This window comes from Aspergillus pseudodeflectus (assembly GCF_044049435.1).
Source record: "Aspergillus pseudodeflectus strain CBS 756.74 chromosome Unknown BJX68scaffold_50, whole genome shotgun sequence".
Lineage (NCBI taxonomy): Eukaryota > Fungi > Ascomycota > Eurotiomycetes > Eurotiales > Aspergillaceae > Aspergillus > Aspergillus pseudodeflectus.
This window is the reverse complement of record NW_027263826.1, coordinates 117,559-136,336: the sequence shown is the minus strand read 5'-3', so window position 1 is coordinate 136,336 and position 18,778 is coordinate 117,559. Positions and strand designations below refer to the sequence as shown.

General features: G+C 52.1%; 8 protein-coding genes across 8 annotated transcripts; 5 read left to right on the top strand and 3 right to left on the bottom strand.

Annotated features, from left to right (window-relative positions):
- Positions 1-624: 624 nt before the first annotated feature.
- BJX68DRAFT_166512 (uncharacterized protein) lies at positions 625-1,490 on the top strand. The gene is made up of 2 exons (XM_071036965.1): positions 625-1,112; positions 1,165-1,490. Exons 1-2 carry the CDS (start codon positions 676-678, stop codon positions 1,379-1,381), a joined length of 654 nt encoding a protein of 217 aa, XP_070895194.1. The 5' UTR covers positions 625-675; the 3' UTR covers positions 1,382-1,490.
- A 1,941-nt stretch (positions 1,491-3,431) lies between these two features.
- BJX68DRAFT_270562 (terpene synthase family protein) lies at positions 3,432-5,102 on the top strand (the record flags this gene model as incomplete). The annotated part of the gene is made up of 10 exons (XM_071046695.1): positions 3,432-3,595; positions 3,655-3,778; positions 3,838-3,856; positions 3,924-4,118; positions 4,172-4,328; positions 4,380-4,469; positions 4,525-4,558; positions 4,605-4,828; positions 4,883-4,967; positions 5,016-5,102. 10 exons carry the CDS (start codon positions 3,432-3,434, stop codon positions 5,100-5,102), a joined length of 1,179 nt encoding a protein of 392 aa, XP_070895193.1.
- Positions 5,103-5,273: 171 nt separating this feature from the next.
- BJX68DRAFT_244596 (uncharacterized protein) lies at positions 5,274-6,249 on the bottom strand. Its single transcript, XM_071041341.1, has one exon. The coding sequence runs from the start codon at positions 6,117-6,119 to the stop codon at positions 5,361-5,363; it is 759 nt and encodes a 252-aa protein (XP_070895192.1). The 5' UTR covers positions 6,120-6,249; the 3' UTR covers positions 5,274-5,360.
- A 1,008-nt stretch (positions 6,250-7,257) lies between these two features.
- Positions 7,258-8,163, top strand: BJX68DRAFT_166493 (uncharacterized protein). The gene has a single exon (XM_071036963.1). It carries the CDS (start codon positions 7,353-7,355, stop codon positions 7,914-7,916), a length of 564 nt encoding a protein of 187 aa, XP_070895191.1. The 5' UTR covers positions 7,258-7,352; the 3' UTR covers positions 7,917-8,163.
- Positions 7,918-9,813, top strand: BJX68DRAFT_244594 (FAD-binding oxidoreductase). Its single transcript, XM_071041340.1, has 2 exons — positions 7,918-8,956; positions 9,023-9,813. The coding sequence occupies exons 1-2, from the start codon at positions 8,300-8,302 to the stop codon at positions 9,767-9,769; spliced, it is 1,404 nt and encodes a 467-aa protein (XP_070895190.1). The 5' UTR covers positions 7,918-8,299; the 3' UTR covers positions 9,770-9,813.
- Positions 9,814-10,202: 389 nt separating this feature from the next.
- BJX68DRAFT_278326 (putative ABC transporter) lies at positions 10,203-14,638 on the bottom strand (the record flags this gene model as incomplete). Its single annotated transcript, XM_071048506.1, has 3 exons — positions 10,203-10,655; positions 10,719-10,882; positions 10,946-14,638. The coding sequence occupies 3 exons, from the start codon at positions 14,636-14,638 to the stop codon at positions 10,274-10,276; spliced, it is 4,239 nt and encodes a 1,412-aa protein (XP_070895189.1). The 3' UTR covers positions 10,203-10,273.
- Positions 14,639-15,205: 567 nt separating this feature from the next.
- On the bottom strand, positions 15,206-16,849 carry BJX68DRAFT_244592 (Zn(II)2Cys6 transcription factor domain-containing protein). The gene has a single exon (XM_071041339.1). The coding sequence runs from the start codon at positions 16,802-16,804 to the stop codon at positions 15,509-15,511; it is 1,296 nt and encodes a 431-aa protein (XP_070895188.1). The 5' UTR covers positions 16,805-16,849; the 3' UTR covers positions 15,206-15,508.
- A 142-nt stretch (positions 16,850-16,991) lies between these two features.
- Positions 16,992-18,353, top strand: BJX68DRAFT_166473 (uncharacterized protein). The gene is made up of 3 exons (XM_071036962.1): positions 16,992-17,253; positions 17,334-17,563; positions 17,629-18,353. The coding sequence occupies exons 1-3, from the start codon at positions 17,216-17,218 to the stop codon at positions 18,267-18,269; spliced, it is 909 nt and encodes a 302-aa protein (XP_070895187.1). The 5' UTR covers positions 16,992-17,215; the 3' UTR covers positions 18,270-18,353.
- Positions 18,354-18,778: the final 425 nt, after the last annotated feature.

Below are 18,778 nucleotides of genomic sequence, written 5' to 3'. Positions count from 1 at the left end.
AAGGAAGGAGCGACTCACCTCAGCTGGCACCACGCCGCGCCTTCTATATTCATTTAATTCCTGGATCACTCCTTCCCTTCCTGTATGCCTCGTTATCTCCGCAATAGGAAGGAACGATCCATTGTACCTGCCACATCTGATACCTTAAAGGTCACCCCTTCCATATCAGGAATCTATTGCTGCGCTGGTATGTAGATTGAGACAACCAGTGAATGTAGCATCTAATGATTTGAACCTCTAGCAATGTCATTATTCATAGTATAAAAGTGCACTGGCCTTTGCGTTTCTTTCAGATGCAGGTATTGAATCAAGGTACCGATTAAACCGGCGTTAAAAAAACCAGTAGTGTTGGGTAAGACGCCGTTCCACAGAGCTCGTCTTCGAGCATTCCGCTTTTCGACCTGTTTAAAAAGCCCAGCTGAAGGAGGCAGCATATGTATGCACTGCCGCTCGTGTAACCAGAAACGCCGCGCCACCGCCACAAGCGCGTCCTCAACGAATGAGAGCAGTCAGAGTCCGTTCTGCCACTTCTGCACGACATGGATTTCTTTCACTGCGCCTCGGGGCTTTGTGATAAAGAGATAAGTCGGGCACTCTGGCCCGTCTCTGGCTCACCTTGTGATTTCCAGGTTTAGTTTCGTGTGTGAAAAGCGGTGCCCAAAAATCTCGACTTCAATGGCACCAGCGTTCGGGTTCAGTGTTGGAGACTTTATAGCGGTCGCTGCGCTGATATGGCGTCTGTCACAAGCACTGAATGAGGCCTCCGAAGATTCCAAACTCTTCCGCGAGATCCAGCTCGAGCTATCAGCATTTCGTGATGTCGTAATTCAGCTCGAATATGCCATGAAAGACGGAGCAGCTGCATCCAAAGACCAAGTTGATAGGACGAGGGCGGTGTTTTCTCGGATGGAGCGGGGGATGAACGAGTTTAATAAACACACAGAAAACTACAAAGGCGGTGGAAGAGTGGATGAAGAGGGTACGAGAGGAATCGCAAGCATCAAACGACGAGTGCAATGGACGTTCTTTGGAAAGAAGCAAGTTGGACAATTCAGGGAGGCGCTTCGAAGCTATACGATCATTTTGAACCTTATCATGCAATCACTGACAAAGTGAGTAATGAGCCTGCATACATACATCGGAGTGTGCTGATGTCGGGAATAGTCAAGCTCTGCGCGACCTTCGGCAGGAGGTGCAGTCGGGGACACTTGGTCTCGGCCAGCGGATGCAAACCAACACGGCGTTGATAACGTCGCATATAGACACGGCACTGTCAGAGCCATGGGACCAGAAGCCGGTGCGGTTTCAGGACGCAATCGGCAGGCGCTATCCAGTGCCGTTGGAAGTTTGTGGTACATTCGAGGTACTTTCGCTGTTATAACTCTTTCTCCCATCATGCCACACGTCCCTATATTGTGTGTGGAATACTGAACCGTGCAGCAGGGCTTCTTAGACTTCCTCAAACACGCGTTCAAAGGGAACGCAGCTCAGGATGCGGTTCAGCAGAAAGCGATATGGCTTTTCACGCCCGTTTTCGGGAAGAAGAAGACATGGCACCTGATCTCCGGGGAAGATTGGGTCTCCAGTGTCCGTCCTGGTATGCAGCTTACCATGTCAGTAAATGAAGGTCACGGGCTCGAGCGTGGGATCACAAGAATGTTGCACTGCCTGAGGGATAAGGTCGTGGTGAAATTCCGGACTCCGCTACCTACATGGGCTGCCGCTAATTACCCTGAAGACGCCGAGTTTGAATTAAGGTATGTGAGCACACTCGCTCAATATCTGCTCTTTGGATTTGACCTGAATCGTCAGAGGCGTCCGGGAAGGAGCCACAATGATGCCAGAACATACCTCCGCCGAGGATACTAGCAAAAAAGACGGTTTTATAGCCGCAGAGGTATGTCATGAAGCCCCCAGTCCGCTATAGGCCGTACTAGCCTTTCCCAGACAAATGCTACCACGACCCATAGCGCCAGAGCCGCGTATTATTGTCCCGATATCATTGGCTGCGGCAAGAGGTTTAGCAGCCCATTCGAACTGAACGCGCACTTAAAGCCTGAGCTTTGTAACCCAGCCTCAATGACTCGTTTCTTGACTGAAACGCACAGCGGCGGGCAATCCGATCCGCATTGTCTGCGGTGCGGCGCTGCCTTACCATTGCAGAGCGTGAATTCAAGGTCGGAGAAGCAGTTATATAGAAAAGCCATGGCAGCCCAGAAGAGGGTAACTGGAAGTTCCAAGGGGGTCTCGACTTGCGTTGCGACAAGAGTGATGATGGAAGACCTTCATGAGCGATCGATTTGCGGTTGCCGACTCGGTTGTAGCCGCTAAGTGCGACGGGAGAATTGTGATGAACAAGGCCATGTGCCCGGAGCCTGATATGCCTGGAATCTTGTAGTCACTTATGCTGTATACCCTAATCCTGACGAGAGCGCTCCACATTGAATCCGTCGACTGGAACATTAGCAAGTGGCTCTGTATTATTGATCCCTCCAGCCCGCGCCTAGAGCCACAAAAACCAGTTTACCAAGGTGTGTAACGTAGACCTTAATGTCTAACATAGAAGGTGAATAGCAAACCACACGGCGTTCTTACCCTTGCCCTGAACTTGGACTTTGGATTGACAAACCCGACGTTCCGCGAGCCACATCGGCCGGATACTGCCTGTCTATCACCCGAGCACTACTGTAGAGTGGGTCTTGTAAAGCATTCATGGCAGGCTCTAGTGCCTCATTAATTAAGGCGGTCGTGAGTTCTAATCCAGTTCGGCTCGCAAGTTAGAGTTTCAACCCATGGTGGATATAAAATCACCACGTGATACAATCGAGAGACATGCTTGAGAGATTTATTAACAGCTAAAAAGTTAATGTGCATCCTACTCTTTTTGACTTATCCTTGGAGAATCCAGTAGAACATGGTCTACATGGCCTAAATATCCAGTCTTCGCTACACGTCACATTCGTCCTGCAGAAGAGTGGGTCACCCATCCAGCATCCGACAATAAGAACGAAAGCCCCTCGGCTATCTTCCCTTAAAAGCCGCCAGCGGTGGCAGATCTTCGGAGTATGCAATGAATTCGCGCAGTGTGTGGCTGAAGAGTGCAAGGATATTCCCGAATGATATGCAACGCATTTCCGCCAGCCACGAGACCGAGTATTTGCGATTCTTCAGCTCGAGCGTAGCTGGACCATCTCTTGAAGAACAGTCCACTTGTTCTACCAGGTGCCCCATTCGGTGAGAGCCCATTCGGCGGACATTCACTGTGGATTGATCAGGTAGTGTGGCTTGCGCAGGAGGGCGTGCTGAAGACGTGCGTGAAATCGGCCCATTAAGGCAGAAGTCGGCCACATAGGAAACGAAGTCTATCTTATAAATCAAGACTGATTCCCACTACAATTTCATCATCTGCACCATCCATCTGCACTTTCACCATGTCGTTGAACAAGGAGACGGAGCAAGACAACTTCTGGCGTTTGCTCGAGGGCCAGCATGTCCGTGTCCCATACCTACCAAACTTATTCCCATCCTGGAAAGCAAGGTTGCATTCCGACTACGAAAGAGCGAGAGATGAAGTGCTAAATCCGTGGATTCGAACGTGAGATGCCCGCCATGATATCTTTTGTCGAAGCTGTCGATCATCGCTAACCCCAACAGATGGGTGGACGATGACATGACCTGCCGTAAGCTCCAGAAGGCCGAGTTTGGAGTATTCGCTGCCATCCTCTGCGCTGATGCGCCCTTTGATCGGCTATGTACTGTTGCCAAGTACTTTGCCTGGGTGAGTAGACTTGCGGCTTGCTACACCTGAGTCCAAGGCTGACGCTCTGTTCTGGATAGTATTTCATATGGGACGACAGTAAGTCCAGCATCAAACCCCGGTTTTGATGACAAACATATGATCATAGTTCTGACCAACACACCAGTCTTTGACTGCGGCGCTCTACAAGGCCAGCCACCTGCAATGAAAGAATATCGTGATGCCAGCATGGAATACATCAAACACCAGCTGCTCCCCGAAAACCCATGCCCAGACCTTTCGATATACCCCTTGGAGTTGCAAAAGGCGTTAGACTGCTGGGAAGAAGTTGGCGCGCACATTCGAAGCATCTGTGATCGAGGTACGTGACGACAACCCAGGGCTGTGGAAATCTTACTGAAAGACGTACTCCAGGAACCTGCGAGGTCCTATCCGAAGCTATGCTAGACTACATCAGCGCTGTTGGTGACGCCAACGCTCTTTTCCACGAGGGTAGCGTTCCGTCTGTGGAGGCGTATTGGCGGAGAAGAGATTACGCTGCTGGCGTTTATCCCACCATTGCTACTATACCGTATGGACGATGACTTGTGTTTGTGGAGATGCGTGACTAAACACATACTAGATTCGCTCTTGGAGTGGATATAACCCCGGCATATGCTGCAACCCCTGAAATGCAGGCATTATGGAAGTCGACTTCATATCTCGTCCACATGTAGGCACCTGCCAGAACTGTCGCTCCGGTCTATGCTAACGTGCAGGCTCAACAGAACGAATGACATGCTATCCCTGCGAAAGGAGCTAGTACGTACATTCTCTGCACTACAATCTAGAAGCTGACCTCTATCAGAGAGACGGACAAATCGAAAACATCGTCCCGGTCTTGATGCTCAATGAGGGTCTTAATATCAACGAGGCAATCCAGCGGAGCTACCATTTTGCCGAAGAGAATGCCCGCGGCGTTGAGAGTACAGGAGCAGTGTTGCTGTCCCGAGCAGACGGAAAGCACAGTGATGTCGCGAAGGCATTCACGCGCGGGTGCATGGATATCGCCGCTGGTCTGATTCATTGGAGGTATAAACTAATAACCCATCTGTAATAAGTACAATGGTTCTGACTCGATTACAGTTATTCAGGTCAACGGTACTTCAAGGCAACCGATCTTGATGCAGAGAACGTGCTCCATTTTTGTGCTGTGTCGAAGGAGAAGATGGTACATGTGGGCGGTGTTATTGTTAACCTCCCGATACTAACCCCAAAGATGTATTCCAAGATACCGGCCGTTGCAGCTGGATCCTTGGTTGCGATGGTGTGTGGTGGGCTGTGGTATCTGAAGCTATTGGTCTAGATCCCGTACAGCTGCCCATCCTTGAGTGGGGGCAGCACCTCTCAATTTGGGAATCGGTGCATCTCGAGCACGTCTTTTCGTTCTCTATTCCGAACCAACTTAGATTGTCTCTGGCCTGGTTATTTTTCAGTCCTAAGTTTTTCTTAGAGGCTGTAAGAAGGGAACAAGATGGAAACAGCAGTAGCATAGTATCAATTAGAAAAAGAGCAGTATAAGGTGTAAGCAGATAATCTCCTAGAGTCACAAAAGGATCCTCATCTACCACTCTACAAAGTGGGTAACAACAAGCGATCCAACCTCACCCGTAGTCTTCTCCTCCCACGCCTTCAAAAACGCATGCCCATCATAGTCCTCCAAGCAGGCAAAGAACTTCCCACCAATCCTCTCTATAATCTCACACCGCTCATCCATATCCCTCGCAAGCCCAACGAGCCCACCCTCCTCTGAATATCCAGGGCCGTAATCCTCGGCGGATTCATCCTGGATCTCTTCAAAAACCGGATCATCCCATTCAACAACCCACAGACCACCCCTGCTCGGCCATCCAACTCGAACCCACAAGCCCTCCTTTCTAGTGACCGCGGGGAGCTGCTTATTCTCGAACCGCTCGCGTACCGAGCGGTTGTTAATCGCAGCATCGGCTAGGAGCTTATACCGCCGCTCGCTATCATACCAGGTTGCGCCGAGGAGGAGGAGTTTCTTGCAGTGGTCGTCCTCGGCGTCTTGGTCTGGATCGCGCCTTCGTGGTAGGGAGTGGATATCCCAACCCAGATAGTCGAAGTCAGCACGGCTTGCGCCACTGAGGATAATGACGCCTCCACGCGAGGGCCAGCCGTAGACGCAGATGCTCTCGGTACCCATGAGCGTGCGCTTGGTGGGCCGGTAAACTCGGGGGCCGCAGGCGATAATTCTGCGAGCGGGCCTGGGCGGCGCCGAGAGTCCCAGCCATTCCAGCCATGTGGTTCGTCGTGCGCTGGGTATGGCTGCCTTGCCTTGGGTGTTTCTGCTGCGCGCCATGGTGGTTGTTAATAGTGCTGTTTATGAGAGGTTCTGTTTTAAAGCCTAGGGTGAAGAGGGGGTTGAGCAAAGAGATGGCTGAGATATGATGATGGACGATTGATGTCTGGAGGTGTAGAGTGAGAGGAGGTATCAGGTCTTGGTCCGCGGGGTCGGGGAAGCGGGCATCTCATGTGATTTTCCACGTGCCAGTACAGCCTCTGATACTCTTTGCGAATACATCGCGGCGGTCTGGCTCAAATAAAGAGTGCCTCCGATACAATGGAATCCGTTGCCGATGTGAACTACGTTGAAAATGGTGCATCCTTGACGGCGCCGGGTTTGTTGGAGCCAGGCTCACAGTGTCCTTGAGCTACACGGGAGTCCCTTGAGCACGCGATGGACAATACGGGCATTACTATTGTCATACTCACTTTGATGATACGATTATGACCACATCCACTGCCCTGCGACTGTTGGACACGCAGTCCACACAAGTAAACCTTCGCGGTACCTTGTGATACGGGCCAGAATAACTAGACTGGACATTGAAGGTCAATATGAGGAGGGCGTTACCGTGCCGTGACTCTGAAATCTCCTGTTCTCGGGTGACAAGGATACGAATAGCAGCTCGCCAAACAACAATCGCCAGGATTGTCAAAAGAATATAAAGCATCTCCCGCCAAGCGAGTTGATATGGTACATTTGACATGTATACAGCCCACCATTATCTAAAGTCTGTTTTTTTTTTTTTTTTTTTCCCAATCCGCGCAAAATATGGTTGATGTTCCTATCATGAGGGGCATAGAATATCAATAGTGAATTAAAACGAGTAGGGATTTTGCCTAGTCACTTGGAAATCCTGAGGTACCTACCTAGGTAGTAGGTGGATGTGCCTATCAACCCATCAGCCAATCATAGCCACCTTAGTTCCGAGCTCGTTCCCGACAAAATGAGTCAGACTCGGTCATCGCGACAGAAAGAGCTTCCAACCTTTCCTCCAGAGTATTCGATACAAAGTTGGTGCTTACGAAGTGGAGGTGAGTTTCGGCGGAGGCCTCCATCAGGAACTTGTTCGACTATATCGCCATCACGGGGGTACAGAACAAATAGGCAATCTGGTACAGACCCGCTGCGACCCAGTTCGTTGACAGCCAGCTCAGATATCAAGTTCCGAGGCTATAACGCAACCGGTGAGAATTGAGCAGTCTGAGCCTCTAGTCTCATCTACCGCGCAGTCCCGATCCCATCACCATGTCGTTACCCACCAAACCCCAACTCTGGTCGCGGGACGGGTTCATCATCTCAACCGACAGAGCTCTCCTCTCAATCCCAGCAATCAACCACGCCTTCAGCCAAGACTTCATGTACTGGGTCAAGGCTCTCCCAGAGGAGATCTTGCAGAGGATTATCGACGGCTCATTCTGCTTCGGTCTCTATAAACTTCTCGGCGGTCCAGATACAGATCCGACGTCCCATCCTGACAACGGCATTTCCCGACCAGCGGAACCAGAAGCCGCGAAATTCGAGCAAATCGGCTTCGCGCGTCTCATCACCGACACCGTCAGCTTCGCATATCTGACGGACCTCTACGTCCTTCCGGAGTATCAGGGCCTCGGGCTTGGCGGGTGGCTAATCGACTGTGTGGATGAGGTGTTGGATCCGCTACCGTATTTGCGCTGGGTGATGTTGCGGACATCGGTTGAGAAGAGCAAAGACTCGTATGAGAAACGGCTTGGGATGAGCGTGCTTGAGTCGCGGGATATCAGGGAGGGCCCGGTTATGATGGGGAAGAAGGGGAGGGCGGGGAGGGCATGAGGTGACTCTTCTGCTTGGCTCGCTAGGCACCCCCCGGCCCGGGGTTGAGGATTGGCATTCTTCATATAGTTAGGTTGTTATACTCTCGTGCTCCAAGTACGCCACTCTCGAGTTGAATTCGAGGCTCGCGGGGTCGTATTCTCGCCACCCCCACAAAGATCAGCCCTTACCGTCCGGAACAATCGTTGCGCTACCCAGCATACTCCGTACATAGACATGGATGACAGCTTGGCATCGCCTTGGCCTCTGTAAGGCGCTCAGCAATGACGTCGGCGCCCGGGCGTGGGGCCCTTATACAAGTGCTGATCGCCTCTCAGCATTTGCCCCGGTTCACCATCTCTAGGAATACTGGACACAACCTCACTGCTTGACTGGAATTCACAATGGCCGGCAAGGAATCGATTCTAAACCAAATCCACACCTTTGAATCGCAACACGCAGCCATCCCCTGCCTCACACCGTCATCGCCAACCTTCGACCAAGTGAGAGCCATCTACGCGCACCCAGAGATAGCGCCCCTCGCTATCATCCGGCCACAATCCGTCGAGGATGTAAGCACCACCGTGTCTTTTCTATCCGCCAACAGAATCCCCTTTACAGTCCGTAGCGGCGGACACGACATGCACGGGCGCTCAATGAGAAATGATGCTGTTGCGTTGGATATGCGGCTGCTCAACTCAGTCCGGATCGACTCTATCCCTGAAGAAGGGAAAGAAGCGGAGGAAACTTCATCGACCGCGACGGTCGGCGGAGGCATCCTAACGGGTGATTTGATTTCCGCCCTGCAGGAGCAGAGGTTTGCGACTCCAGTACCATCCCTTCCTGCGGTGGGGTATGTGGGGTGGGCGATGTACGGTGGGTATGGCGCGTACAGTGCCCGGTTTGGGCTCGGGGTCGATCAAATTGCTGGGGCGAGAGTGGTCGACGCGCGTGGGGAGGTGGTCGAAGCTGATCATGAGTTACTGACCGGCATTCGTGGTGCTGGAGGCGCGTTCGGGGTTGTTGTTGAGCTTACAGTGAGGATTTATCGGGTTGATCGGGTATGCTATGCGCCCCTTGGACATCGAAGATTGAGTTGGTTGGTGGTGTTCTTGCTGACTACATAGATTCTCGCCGGCATGATCATGTTCAAATCAGACAATCTGTCCTCTGTTATACCAGAATATAACAGAGGTTACAGGGCCCTAGCAGCCTCCGGCCTTCCACCGCCACTAAGCGTCCAACAGGGCGTCCTGAACGCCCCGATTCCAACGTTCACAGTCCTCTTCGTCTGGTCCTCTCCCGGTCTCGACGAGGGCTACAAATGGCTCGTCAGAATCAAGAGCCTCGGACCATTTATTGCTAGCACAGTGCAAGAAACAACGCCGCGGGGATGTCTCGAGGAAGCAGAACGGCACTTCGCCAAGTCAACGCAGGGCAGCATGTGGACGATTAGTCTGCGGAGCATCACAGACGAAGTCGCCAACGTCATCGCGCACTATACGACGAATATGCCCTCGGATCCGCATATCTTATTCGACATGCATCAGCTCCGCGTGTGCTCGCCTTCTGCAAGGCCGAAGGAACTAGAGTCTGTTTTCTCGGCGAGGGAGCCGCATTTTGCAGTCGAGATTAATACGATCGTTGAGGATGGCAGGAAGCTGGAAGACGCGTTGGCGTGGGGGAGAGATTTTAGAGATGCGCTTCGGAAGACAAGCGCGGAGAATATCTTCCCTGCGCAGTATCTGTCGTTTATGCGCGAGGAGGAGGTGGATCATTCCAAGACTTTTGGAGACCACCTTTCGTTTCTGAGGGGCCTGAAGGAGAGACTTGATCCGGGAAACGTGTTCAAGGCGGCGATTTCTTACTTGTGAATGTCAAATTTTGATTATTGTCAATGCCCTAATTTCACTGTCACGATTTTACAATAGTTACTGGAGGAGTTGAAGTAAGTTGCCTTTCATTACTCGATGACGACCATCCTTGAGATTGAATCAGCCTATATTGACGAATTTCCACCATGAATATCAGCATGGCACCGCAGGTATAGCAAGAGGCTATTTAGTAGTGTCTGGAATTCAACTTGTAATGATTGTGTTGCACCTCTATGCCCTGTCTAGGATGCCTGCAACAGATAAAGAAAAAGCAAAGGGAAAGTGAAGCACAAAGAAAGGATAGCCTCATGTAAAGGTAATTAGTAAAGGTTAGACCAGTGCTGGCGAATTCATGAGCCTTTGGCCTAGAGGAGGAGCAAAATTGTTTCGAACAGAACAAAACAAAACCAAAAAAAAAAAAAAGGAACAGAGAGTGATAGAGACGAAGAGAATGCTAGGTGTAGGGGTACCATAAAAACAAGCAAACCTGGACATGGACCCCCACTACTCCTCAGCCTTCTTCGTAGCTTTAGTCCTCAGCTTCATCATAAGAAAGACAAGCCCATAAATCCCAACAACAAACACCACAACAATGCCCGCATTCCTCCACCCAAAGTATTCCTCGGCGAGGTTCAGCGTCCGCAGGTAATCCCCGCCTTGTGTGTACTGGCACACCTGGCAGCCAGCAGTGTCGCTCGGATTAAGGAGATTCCTGCCCGCGCCCATGGCGCCATGGAGGTAGACGTCCAGGTATTCCCCGCAGGTTTGGTTCGGTGCTGGGTCGAATACGGCTAGCTCTGACGGGTTGCAGTGGACGGGCTTGTCCCAGGTTGTGAAGACGAGGAGGGAGCTCATGAGGTAGTTGAAGGGGTCGATGTAGTACATCCTAGTTATTGACGACGGGTGTTAGAAACAGTCCGGGTTCTATGGTGTGTCAGGGTAGACCTACCAGTATCTCCAAAAGGCCACGATCTGGCTGTATGGAATCATGACGCCGCAGAAGGAGACGAGGGTTGTGATGACCAGGGGGTTGACGAGGGATGCAAAGACGGCGTTTGGAGTATAGGCGGCAATCATCTGCCCGATGGCCGTGTAGAGGAACTCGTACATCACCTGGAGAAATGTTAGCCACGGAAGCAAGGAAAAGCGAATCAGACGTTGGGGGTTGGCGCTTACGACAACAAAGAAGACACTACCAGCGTGGTCTGCCGAGGTAGGGAGGCCGCAGGTAAAGTACCAGCAGACGTAATACAGCAACGCGCAGACGAGCAAGTAGGGCATTTCCGAAACGATCAGGCCAGTGACAAAGGGGGCCCAGTGGTACATCTTGCTCTTCTTCTCGCGCGCTTCATAGATGTCGCGGCGGTCAATGAACAGAGGCTGCAGCTGGGAAATGACACCCGGAGCGACGAAGATGAAGTTGAAGACGGTGAAGAGGTTCTGTTGCAGGTCCGTGGCCGAGTCCCCAATCATCCAAAAGGTAAACCCATTCAGAAGCGCCAGGCTGATGTGCATTGCGAATTTGTTGTTGAGGTATTCGGTGTTTCGGAAGAGCGAGAGGTTCATTCGGTGCGTCACGTATTTGACCTGCGTCCACTGTGAAGCTGCGAATTCGCGGTTGTCGTCCTGGATTGCTGGGGGTTGAGCTGCAGCTTCGGCGATGATGGTGTCGAGTTCGCGAGAAAGGGCCGCATGTTCCGGAGACTGCAGCCAGACTTGGTTCCAGTCTTGGCCATCTCGTAGGCCAGAAACCACATCGATCATGTGCTCTGCAGGGTTGACTTCTGGAGGACATGGGGCTCCATACCGACCAAAGTATTCGCGTATATTCTTTGCATTCTCCCCAATGTCACCAAAGTAAACAGTCTTCCCACCAGCTGCTAACAAGAGCAGCTTGTCAAATTGGGAGAACAAGAGCGACGAAGGCTGATGGATCGTAACCAAAACAGCCTGTCCAACCGCTGTTAGTTTACGCAGAAAGCGAACCGTGTTGTAGGCGGCCTGGCCATCTAACCCGGATGTGGGCTCATCAAGGAAGATGAGGATACTTGGCTTCGCTACCAGCTCAACCCCGATGGTAAGACGTTTTCGTTGCTCCACGGAGAGGCCACTCCCGGGGCGACCTACCAATGTATGCTCGAGGTCGTGGAGCTCCAAGAGGTCAATTATCGTATCCACATACCGTAATTTTTCTTCGACTGGCGTGTCGCGAGGTTGGCGCAAGAGGGCGGAAAATTCCAAAGCCTCACGGACGGTCGCAAAAGGTTCGTGGACATCCAGTTGTTCGACATAACCAGCAGAGCGTTGAAAGGAAATAGGAAGGGGCCGTCCGTCAACCTGGATAGATCCATGGATTGTGCCGGATGTTTTTCGCTGAGCCAGGACGTCCAAAAGGGTCGTCTTGCCAGCTCCAGACGAACCCATGAGGGCTCCCAGCGTGCCTGGTTTGACGTACCCCTGCACGTTATCCAGGAGAACGCGATCGCCGTCTGGGGTTTTGACGGTATACGTCAAATTCTTCCAGGTGAATATGCTCTTGTTCCGGAAGAGGTTCTTCTCGATAGCGTCGCTTGATGAAGTAGACCCAGGCTTCGATGCTGCAGACTTTTCTGTCGGTCGTGCTTCCTCGTCGCTAGCCTCCAAGAGATGCTTCGACTTGTGCTGTTTTTCTCGAGGAATCAAGAGTCGGCGGCCCCCTTCTCCAGGCAGCTTCCACCTCGTGGTGAAGAATATCGTAAGCACAACAAAGAACACCCACCAGGCGCAGATGATGCCAAAGTTGCGCCAGACATGACTGTGGCTGAACGACATGGCTGCGAGGTACGCATCACCAGTAACGCTCGTCGCGCCAGGCTCCGCCCCCAAAACGCCAGCACAGGATTGCCCACCCTCGCCAGTAAGATATCCAGGGCCGCTTGGAATGATATTGGGGCCATAACATGGTATATCCTGGTCATGGAATTCATTCCCAAGCAGCGCTTCGAATCCATAGGCCATGGGATTGATCCAGAATATCCAGACAAGCCAGGGATGCATCTGCGGTTTGATGATCATGTAGCCCATGTAGACAAACAGGGCCACGATGGACAGACCAGAGACTTTGGTCGCAGCGTCAAAAGTAGGAAAGGCCGCGCCAACAAGCCGAAAGAATGCCGTCATCGACATGGCAGTCATGAAGTTGGTGACCAGGTAGGTGAAGAACGCCGCGGCCGTGGTTTTCAGGCCAACCATGAAATAGAGAACAAGGCCAAAGTGCGTCACCTGAAATAGCATTATGGGAAAGTCGGCAATGATCTGAGCGATACAGACCGCTGCTGGATGATACAAGGCGAAGGAGCGGTGCTTGGCCAGGATAGGCCTACCTGTGAAGGAGTCGGTCACCTCAGATAGGGCGATCAGGGCGTTGTACAAGATGGAGAAGAAGAGGGCGCCGCCCTTGAGAAACAGGCCGATTGAATTATCGGGCGCAGCATAGAAAAGCGAACCACCAAGAAGGGCTTGTATTAATGTGGCGCCCTGCTTCATCAGTAGCGTCGGCTTGTCACCTTTCATGAGCTGGTACTGTCGAATAACAGCCGCTTTCACCTGTGTGGCGAAATCAACAGTCGTAGAAGACTTGGCAGGCACACCCCTGTGCTTCTCCCGAGCGACCATTTCCTTGAAGACGGCCGTATTTGTCTTGGCTGTCTCGCTGGTCGGGTAGCTTTGAGACTCCTGCTGCATCTGCTCCTTGATGCTCGACTGGTTGTATGCAGACAGAATATCAGCAGCGGTACGGGGGAACTTGTCTTCGTATCCAGGAGCAATAAGACGCTCGGTTGGGACTGTGACCCCAGTCAGAAAGTCCGCGCGATTGGAGCCAGAAGCCATCATGAAGCCAAGATCCTCCATAAATGGCACCGCACTCTCTCGGGGCCCGTAGAAAATCTGTTTGCCCTCATCCAGGACAAGGACTTTGTCAAACTGCTCGTAGATGCCATTACCCGCCTGGTACAATGTGACAATGGTAGTCAGACCCAAAATGTCGGTCATTGCCCTGATTGCCTTGATCCAGTCAAGCGCTGTGCTGGCATCGAGGCCTCTTGTCGAGTTATCCCAGCAGAAAACGCTGGCGCGCGTGGTCAGACATTCGAGAATCGACACCCGCTTCCTCTCCCCTCCAGAGACACCTCTGATGAAAGCGTCTCCCACCTTGGTATGCGCGGTGTGGGATATTCCGACAGAACGGAGGAGAAAGTCCTTGAATGACTGTACGTATTCCTCTTGAGATTGGAATCCCGGGGGCAGGTGGTATGGGACCTTCATGCGGGCGGCAAAAGTGATGGTGTCCTCGACGCTCAGGGTCGGAAAGAAGACCTCCTCTTCGGTGTTCATGATGATTTGACCACGATACCGTTTCGCTTCTTCGGCAGACATGCTTCCGTAGAAGACGTCTCCGGTGATCTCTTCGTAGCCCAGTCGATTGTTGGCGAGCACGCTCAGCAATGTCGTGCAGCCCGCCCCGGGTCGTCCGAGGACAAGCAACATCTCCCCAGGCTTGACACACCCATGCGAGTCTTCAATAATCGTTCTCATCTGCCCTCCTTTGCCGTTCTTGTGGAAGGGGCCAGCAAACTGGGAGAGCACATTCTCATTGAAATTGGCGTCTCGGCCGATGCCTTTGACCGTCAGGTTGTTCCATGTCACACCCAGCTTCCTGGGTTTCTCGCCCCCTTTTTCGTCGCGATCCTTCATTAGACGCACTTCGGATTCCATGTGCCACGTCGGTCTCGCATCGCCAATTGCTTTTTCGTCCGCTCCCTCGTCGGAGTGCGAGGTTTCGTCGGCGATGGTGGACTCTGCGTCCACGATTGTGGAGTTGGAGCTCATTTTGCGGGCCGGAGAGTGTGAATGAATATGGGAAACTACAAAATGCGCCCGATGGGACTCATTCTGCGATTTATAAGATACGCTCAGGGGGGATCCTGGCGGGACAAGCTTGCCTCTGGCTCCATGCTTGATTATGCCTTGGCTCCGCGCTAGACGAAACCCTCCTGAGTCGGAACTAAAAAGTTTAACCTTGTTTGCCAACCACAAAGTTGAAACCCTCCGGATCGCGCTGATTGGTGGGATTCGAGTAAGGTGGGCCAACTTCTTGGTCCCTTGCATAATCCAGTGGGATGATTAGTGATCGCTCCTTGAATGTGGGATCCATGTGAAGTTGGCCCGCTCCGACGGAGGGTTCCAGGGTCCATCCGAGTCCCTTTCCGGCCCGATGACAGCGTCGGCTGAAGCTTGGATCGGGTTTCAATCGTCGTCATCTCCTCTCGCGCTACCATTTGTCTCTTCCGAGGCCGAGTAAACATGGGCGCTCCACGTGCTGTTCGCGTATTAATTAGGGTAATGGAGTCTAGAACGCCCACGGGTTCCTCCACATGAGCTAGTCCAATGGAAATGGTCTGGGCTTTCCCTCACATAGCATCAACTTTATTTACACAACTCCCAGCCTTGCAAGCTAGCCTCGGAATAGTGCCGAATCGTTCAAGGTAGTGGGGACTGGCATCCCTCTGCTCTGCAGACCATGTCTGTGCTCGTATCGCCTTTACGAGACGCAGACAAGGCTTGGTCCCCAAGGTGGGAAATTAACATATTCTCAGACGTGAGGTTAACTGCACATGAAGTGAGGATCAATTGGGTATCTGGAAAATGAACGGCAGTCATCCGCCAACGCTAGCCTGGCGACCACCCTCGCCCTTCACATCATTCGCGCAAAGAAAACTCGCAAAGAACAGTAGCCACTTTTCGAAAAAGCTGCTTCACGTCGGCGGGCCTCATGGCTTCACCTCCAGCCGGAGAAGTAATCCCTACTCGACCCTCCAATTCACTCCGCAGCACGTCCGCCTGTCTCGCCGATAGTAGAGACATTCCACCAGGCTCGCCCATGTCATTGATGCCTAATGCACCCTCCATTTCCTCTAGTAGGGCCACAATGGCGTTGGAGAAGACCGTACCCTGCGCGCAGGGTTTATCGGGTTGCAGGAGGCCTTTGAATTTGACGGTTCGGATGGGCGTAAGCGGGTCAGTGGAGAGTCGCTCGATCCGAGTGATGAGGTGGTCGAGGACCAGCTCATGGAGGGAGATTAGTTGGGCGAAGATACTCGTGATAGTCAATGCAAGAGGGGCAGGCAGTGGATTCGCGGAGAAGCGTGGAGAATCGCCAATGGTCAGAGGAGGCGCCCTGTGCGCGATCCGGAGACGTGTCAGTATCTGCGAAAAGTCCTCCGAGGTCTTGAGGATGAACTCGGCCAGGGTATAATCCCCAATGAAGAGCGGGCCTTGTGGGTATAAAAAGGTATTCAAGTCTAGCATCGTGCGGCACTTCTCGGCGGCTGCGATCCGGATGTGCAAGTCTAGGTTGATCTGGGAGAGTTTTGTCATGGCGTCTATGCTTGCGATGTCGCCTTGTGAGCTTATATGGCCTGCCATCTCCAGTGTGGGCGACGCGCCATAGATGCGATTTCCAGCCGGGTCGGGAGGGTGGTTATCTGAGGCTCTCAAGTTGCCGCTAGAGTCGATGTCGGCCATGGGAAACTCGTCGTCATCAAAGGCAATATTCGGGATCATCTGTGTCCGCTGCATTGTTTCCGTCCCTGGATTTGACCATATCGACCCGACGGAATAGCCCTCTGCTGCTGCCACGGCGACCGGGGGTGGGTCTAGATTGTATTGTACATATCCCAAGTCTTCGGCCTGTCCAGGAGGAAAAACGCAATCCTCTTGGCTATGCCGATCGGGCGCTTTCCTTCGAAGCGCCGCGTTTGCGGCTGGCCTGGAGATGGAACCAGTCTCCCCGGGCGCACCACGGGCAGGACTCGCCACATGCTTCGGCCTCCCGACTTTCTTCTGCTGCCCGGCAATACACTCTTCACCGAGTATCATACAGCGTGAACACTTAGAGTCGTGTCGGTGGATACGTTGGCATTTCGACTTGTGTCTCCTGCAGAGCTCACAAGCGACACGCCTCTGGGATGGATGGACCGATGCGTAGGCCGTCATGTTCTGGTTAGGGGAGACTGGGATTGAAATGATGGGATGCCTCTGAAAGCCTCCTGGAAACCCTCCTCGGGGGGTTTCGATGTTATAAAAAGGGCTGGTGGGTACGGAGCAATTAACCCTCCGCATCCGAGGTTCAAGTCAGATGAATAATCTTCCCGCTTTAACTATCACTTTTGTTGGTTTCACCAATCAATGAGTGGATCAAAGGAGCGGACCTTGGGACGGTTCAAGTCGCAAGATCAGTGGCAACAGTTGTTGCAGCTGACCATCGACCCTTACGGAGTACTGCTGGTGCTTATTTATTCCGCGACCACTGGCCGCCAAGCACATGCGATCGATATGAAGAGTCTATTCAACCATCATCAAACAATTCCAAACTCCAGCTCCGTAATCACTCGATAGTCACAAAGTATGCCCCTATCATCGAAGCGCTCAATTCTCATTACAGGGTTCGTAATCTTCAATCTATCCCTCCGACTCTACTCCGCAAGGCCTAATGGACATAAGCTGACCACCATCTCAATACCAGTTGCTCACCAGGGGGAGTGGGCCACGCTCTCGCCCTCGAATTTGCTGCCCACGGCCTGCGCGTATTTGCAACTGCCCGGTCAACCAAGTCTCTATCGAGTCTCGAGGAAAAGGGTATAGAGACGTTCCCACTCGATGTTACAAGTGCAGACAGCATACAAGCCCTAAAGGGCGAAATCGTTACGCGAACAGGGGGGAAACTAGACCTGCTGTTCAACAATGCCGGCATGAGTATGTATCAACCTCGTTGCGGTGTCCTTTTAATACTATTATAACTAAAATGTCCTTGTAACTAGTGTACGAAGCCCCAGCAGTCGAAGCCGACGCGGCGCGCATACGCACCATGTTCGACACAAACGTCCACGGGCTCTTCGATATGATTTCCGCATTCGCTCCCCTTCTCATCGCTTCAGGCTCGGCCCCGAGTTCAGCACCACCGGTGATCATCAATACCGCCTCCATCCTCGCCCGGCTCCCCTTCCCATTTTCCGCCGCGTATAATGCCTCCAAGGCTGCCGTGGCGTCGTACAGCGATACGCTCCGGATCGAACTTGAGCCGCTGGGCATCAAGGTCATTACGCTATTCATGGGCGAGGTCCGCACACGTCTCATGTCTCCAGATGATATCTGCTTTGGTTCCGAAAGTATATATAGTGATCTTTCGGACAAGGTGAAGGAAAGAAGCCGTAACCACGCGAGGAATAGTATTGGTCCAGAGGAGTTCGCCTCGCAGGTCGTCAAGGAGATCCTGATCAAATCTCCAGGATATGGAAAGGGGGAGTATCTGTGGAAAGGGACCAACGCATGGCTGATTTGGTTTCTGAATGCAGTGGGTTGGAGGAAGGTTTTTGACGGGACTGTGAAGAAGCTGGTTGGGCTGGATAGAAGGGATGTCCAAGAGGCTATTTCAAAAAAGGCTCGAGCTGCTGTGAGGTAATGCGAGGAATGTAGGTTAGCGGAATATTCCATGTATGTATTCTACTAGTATAAGTAAACGCGGGTGTTCCTTACCATTCTACAGGCAAGTGCACTTATTACCTGCAGAATCAATAACATGACGTTGCTTTATAGGTATAGCGTTTATATATCACTAGGATATTGTGTGAGACCTGTACATATAAAAAAATGACAATGAGCTGAGGGTATTTCCGTATTAGTCTTGGCCCTCGTGCCCGAGAATCTTGCAAGAACGGGGGTGCGCCTCTTGAACGCATGGATATACAACGAGTCAGGATAAAGTTTCACTAAAGCGAACTGTGGTCTGTCTGTTCTTACCCGTGACTATTTTGTCAGGACTACTATCCGTCGTATTGTGGTTGGCACCCGCGTGATGCTGGGCTTTATGCAGCCTTCTTGACTTTCAGCAGGATTCCTCCTTCGTACGCACCTGTAGAATGCATTATCTCTCATTGATTGATTTATTCTCCATTCCTCTCCTGGCTTTTA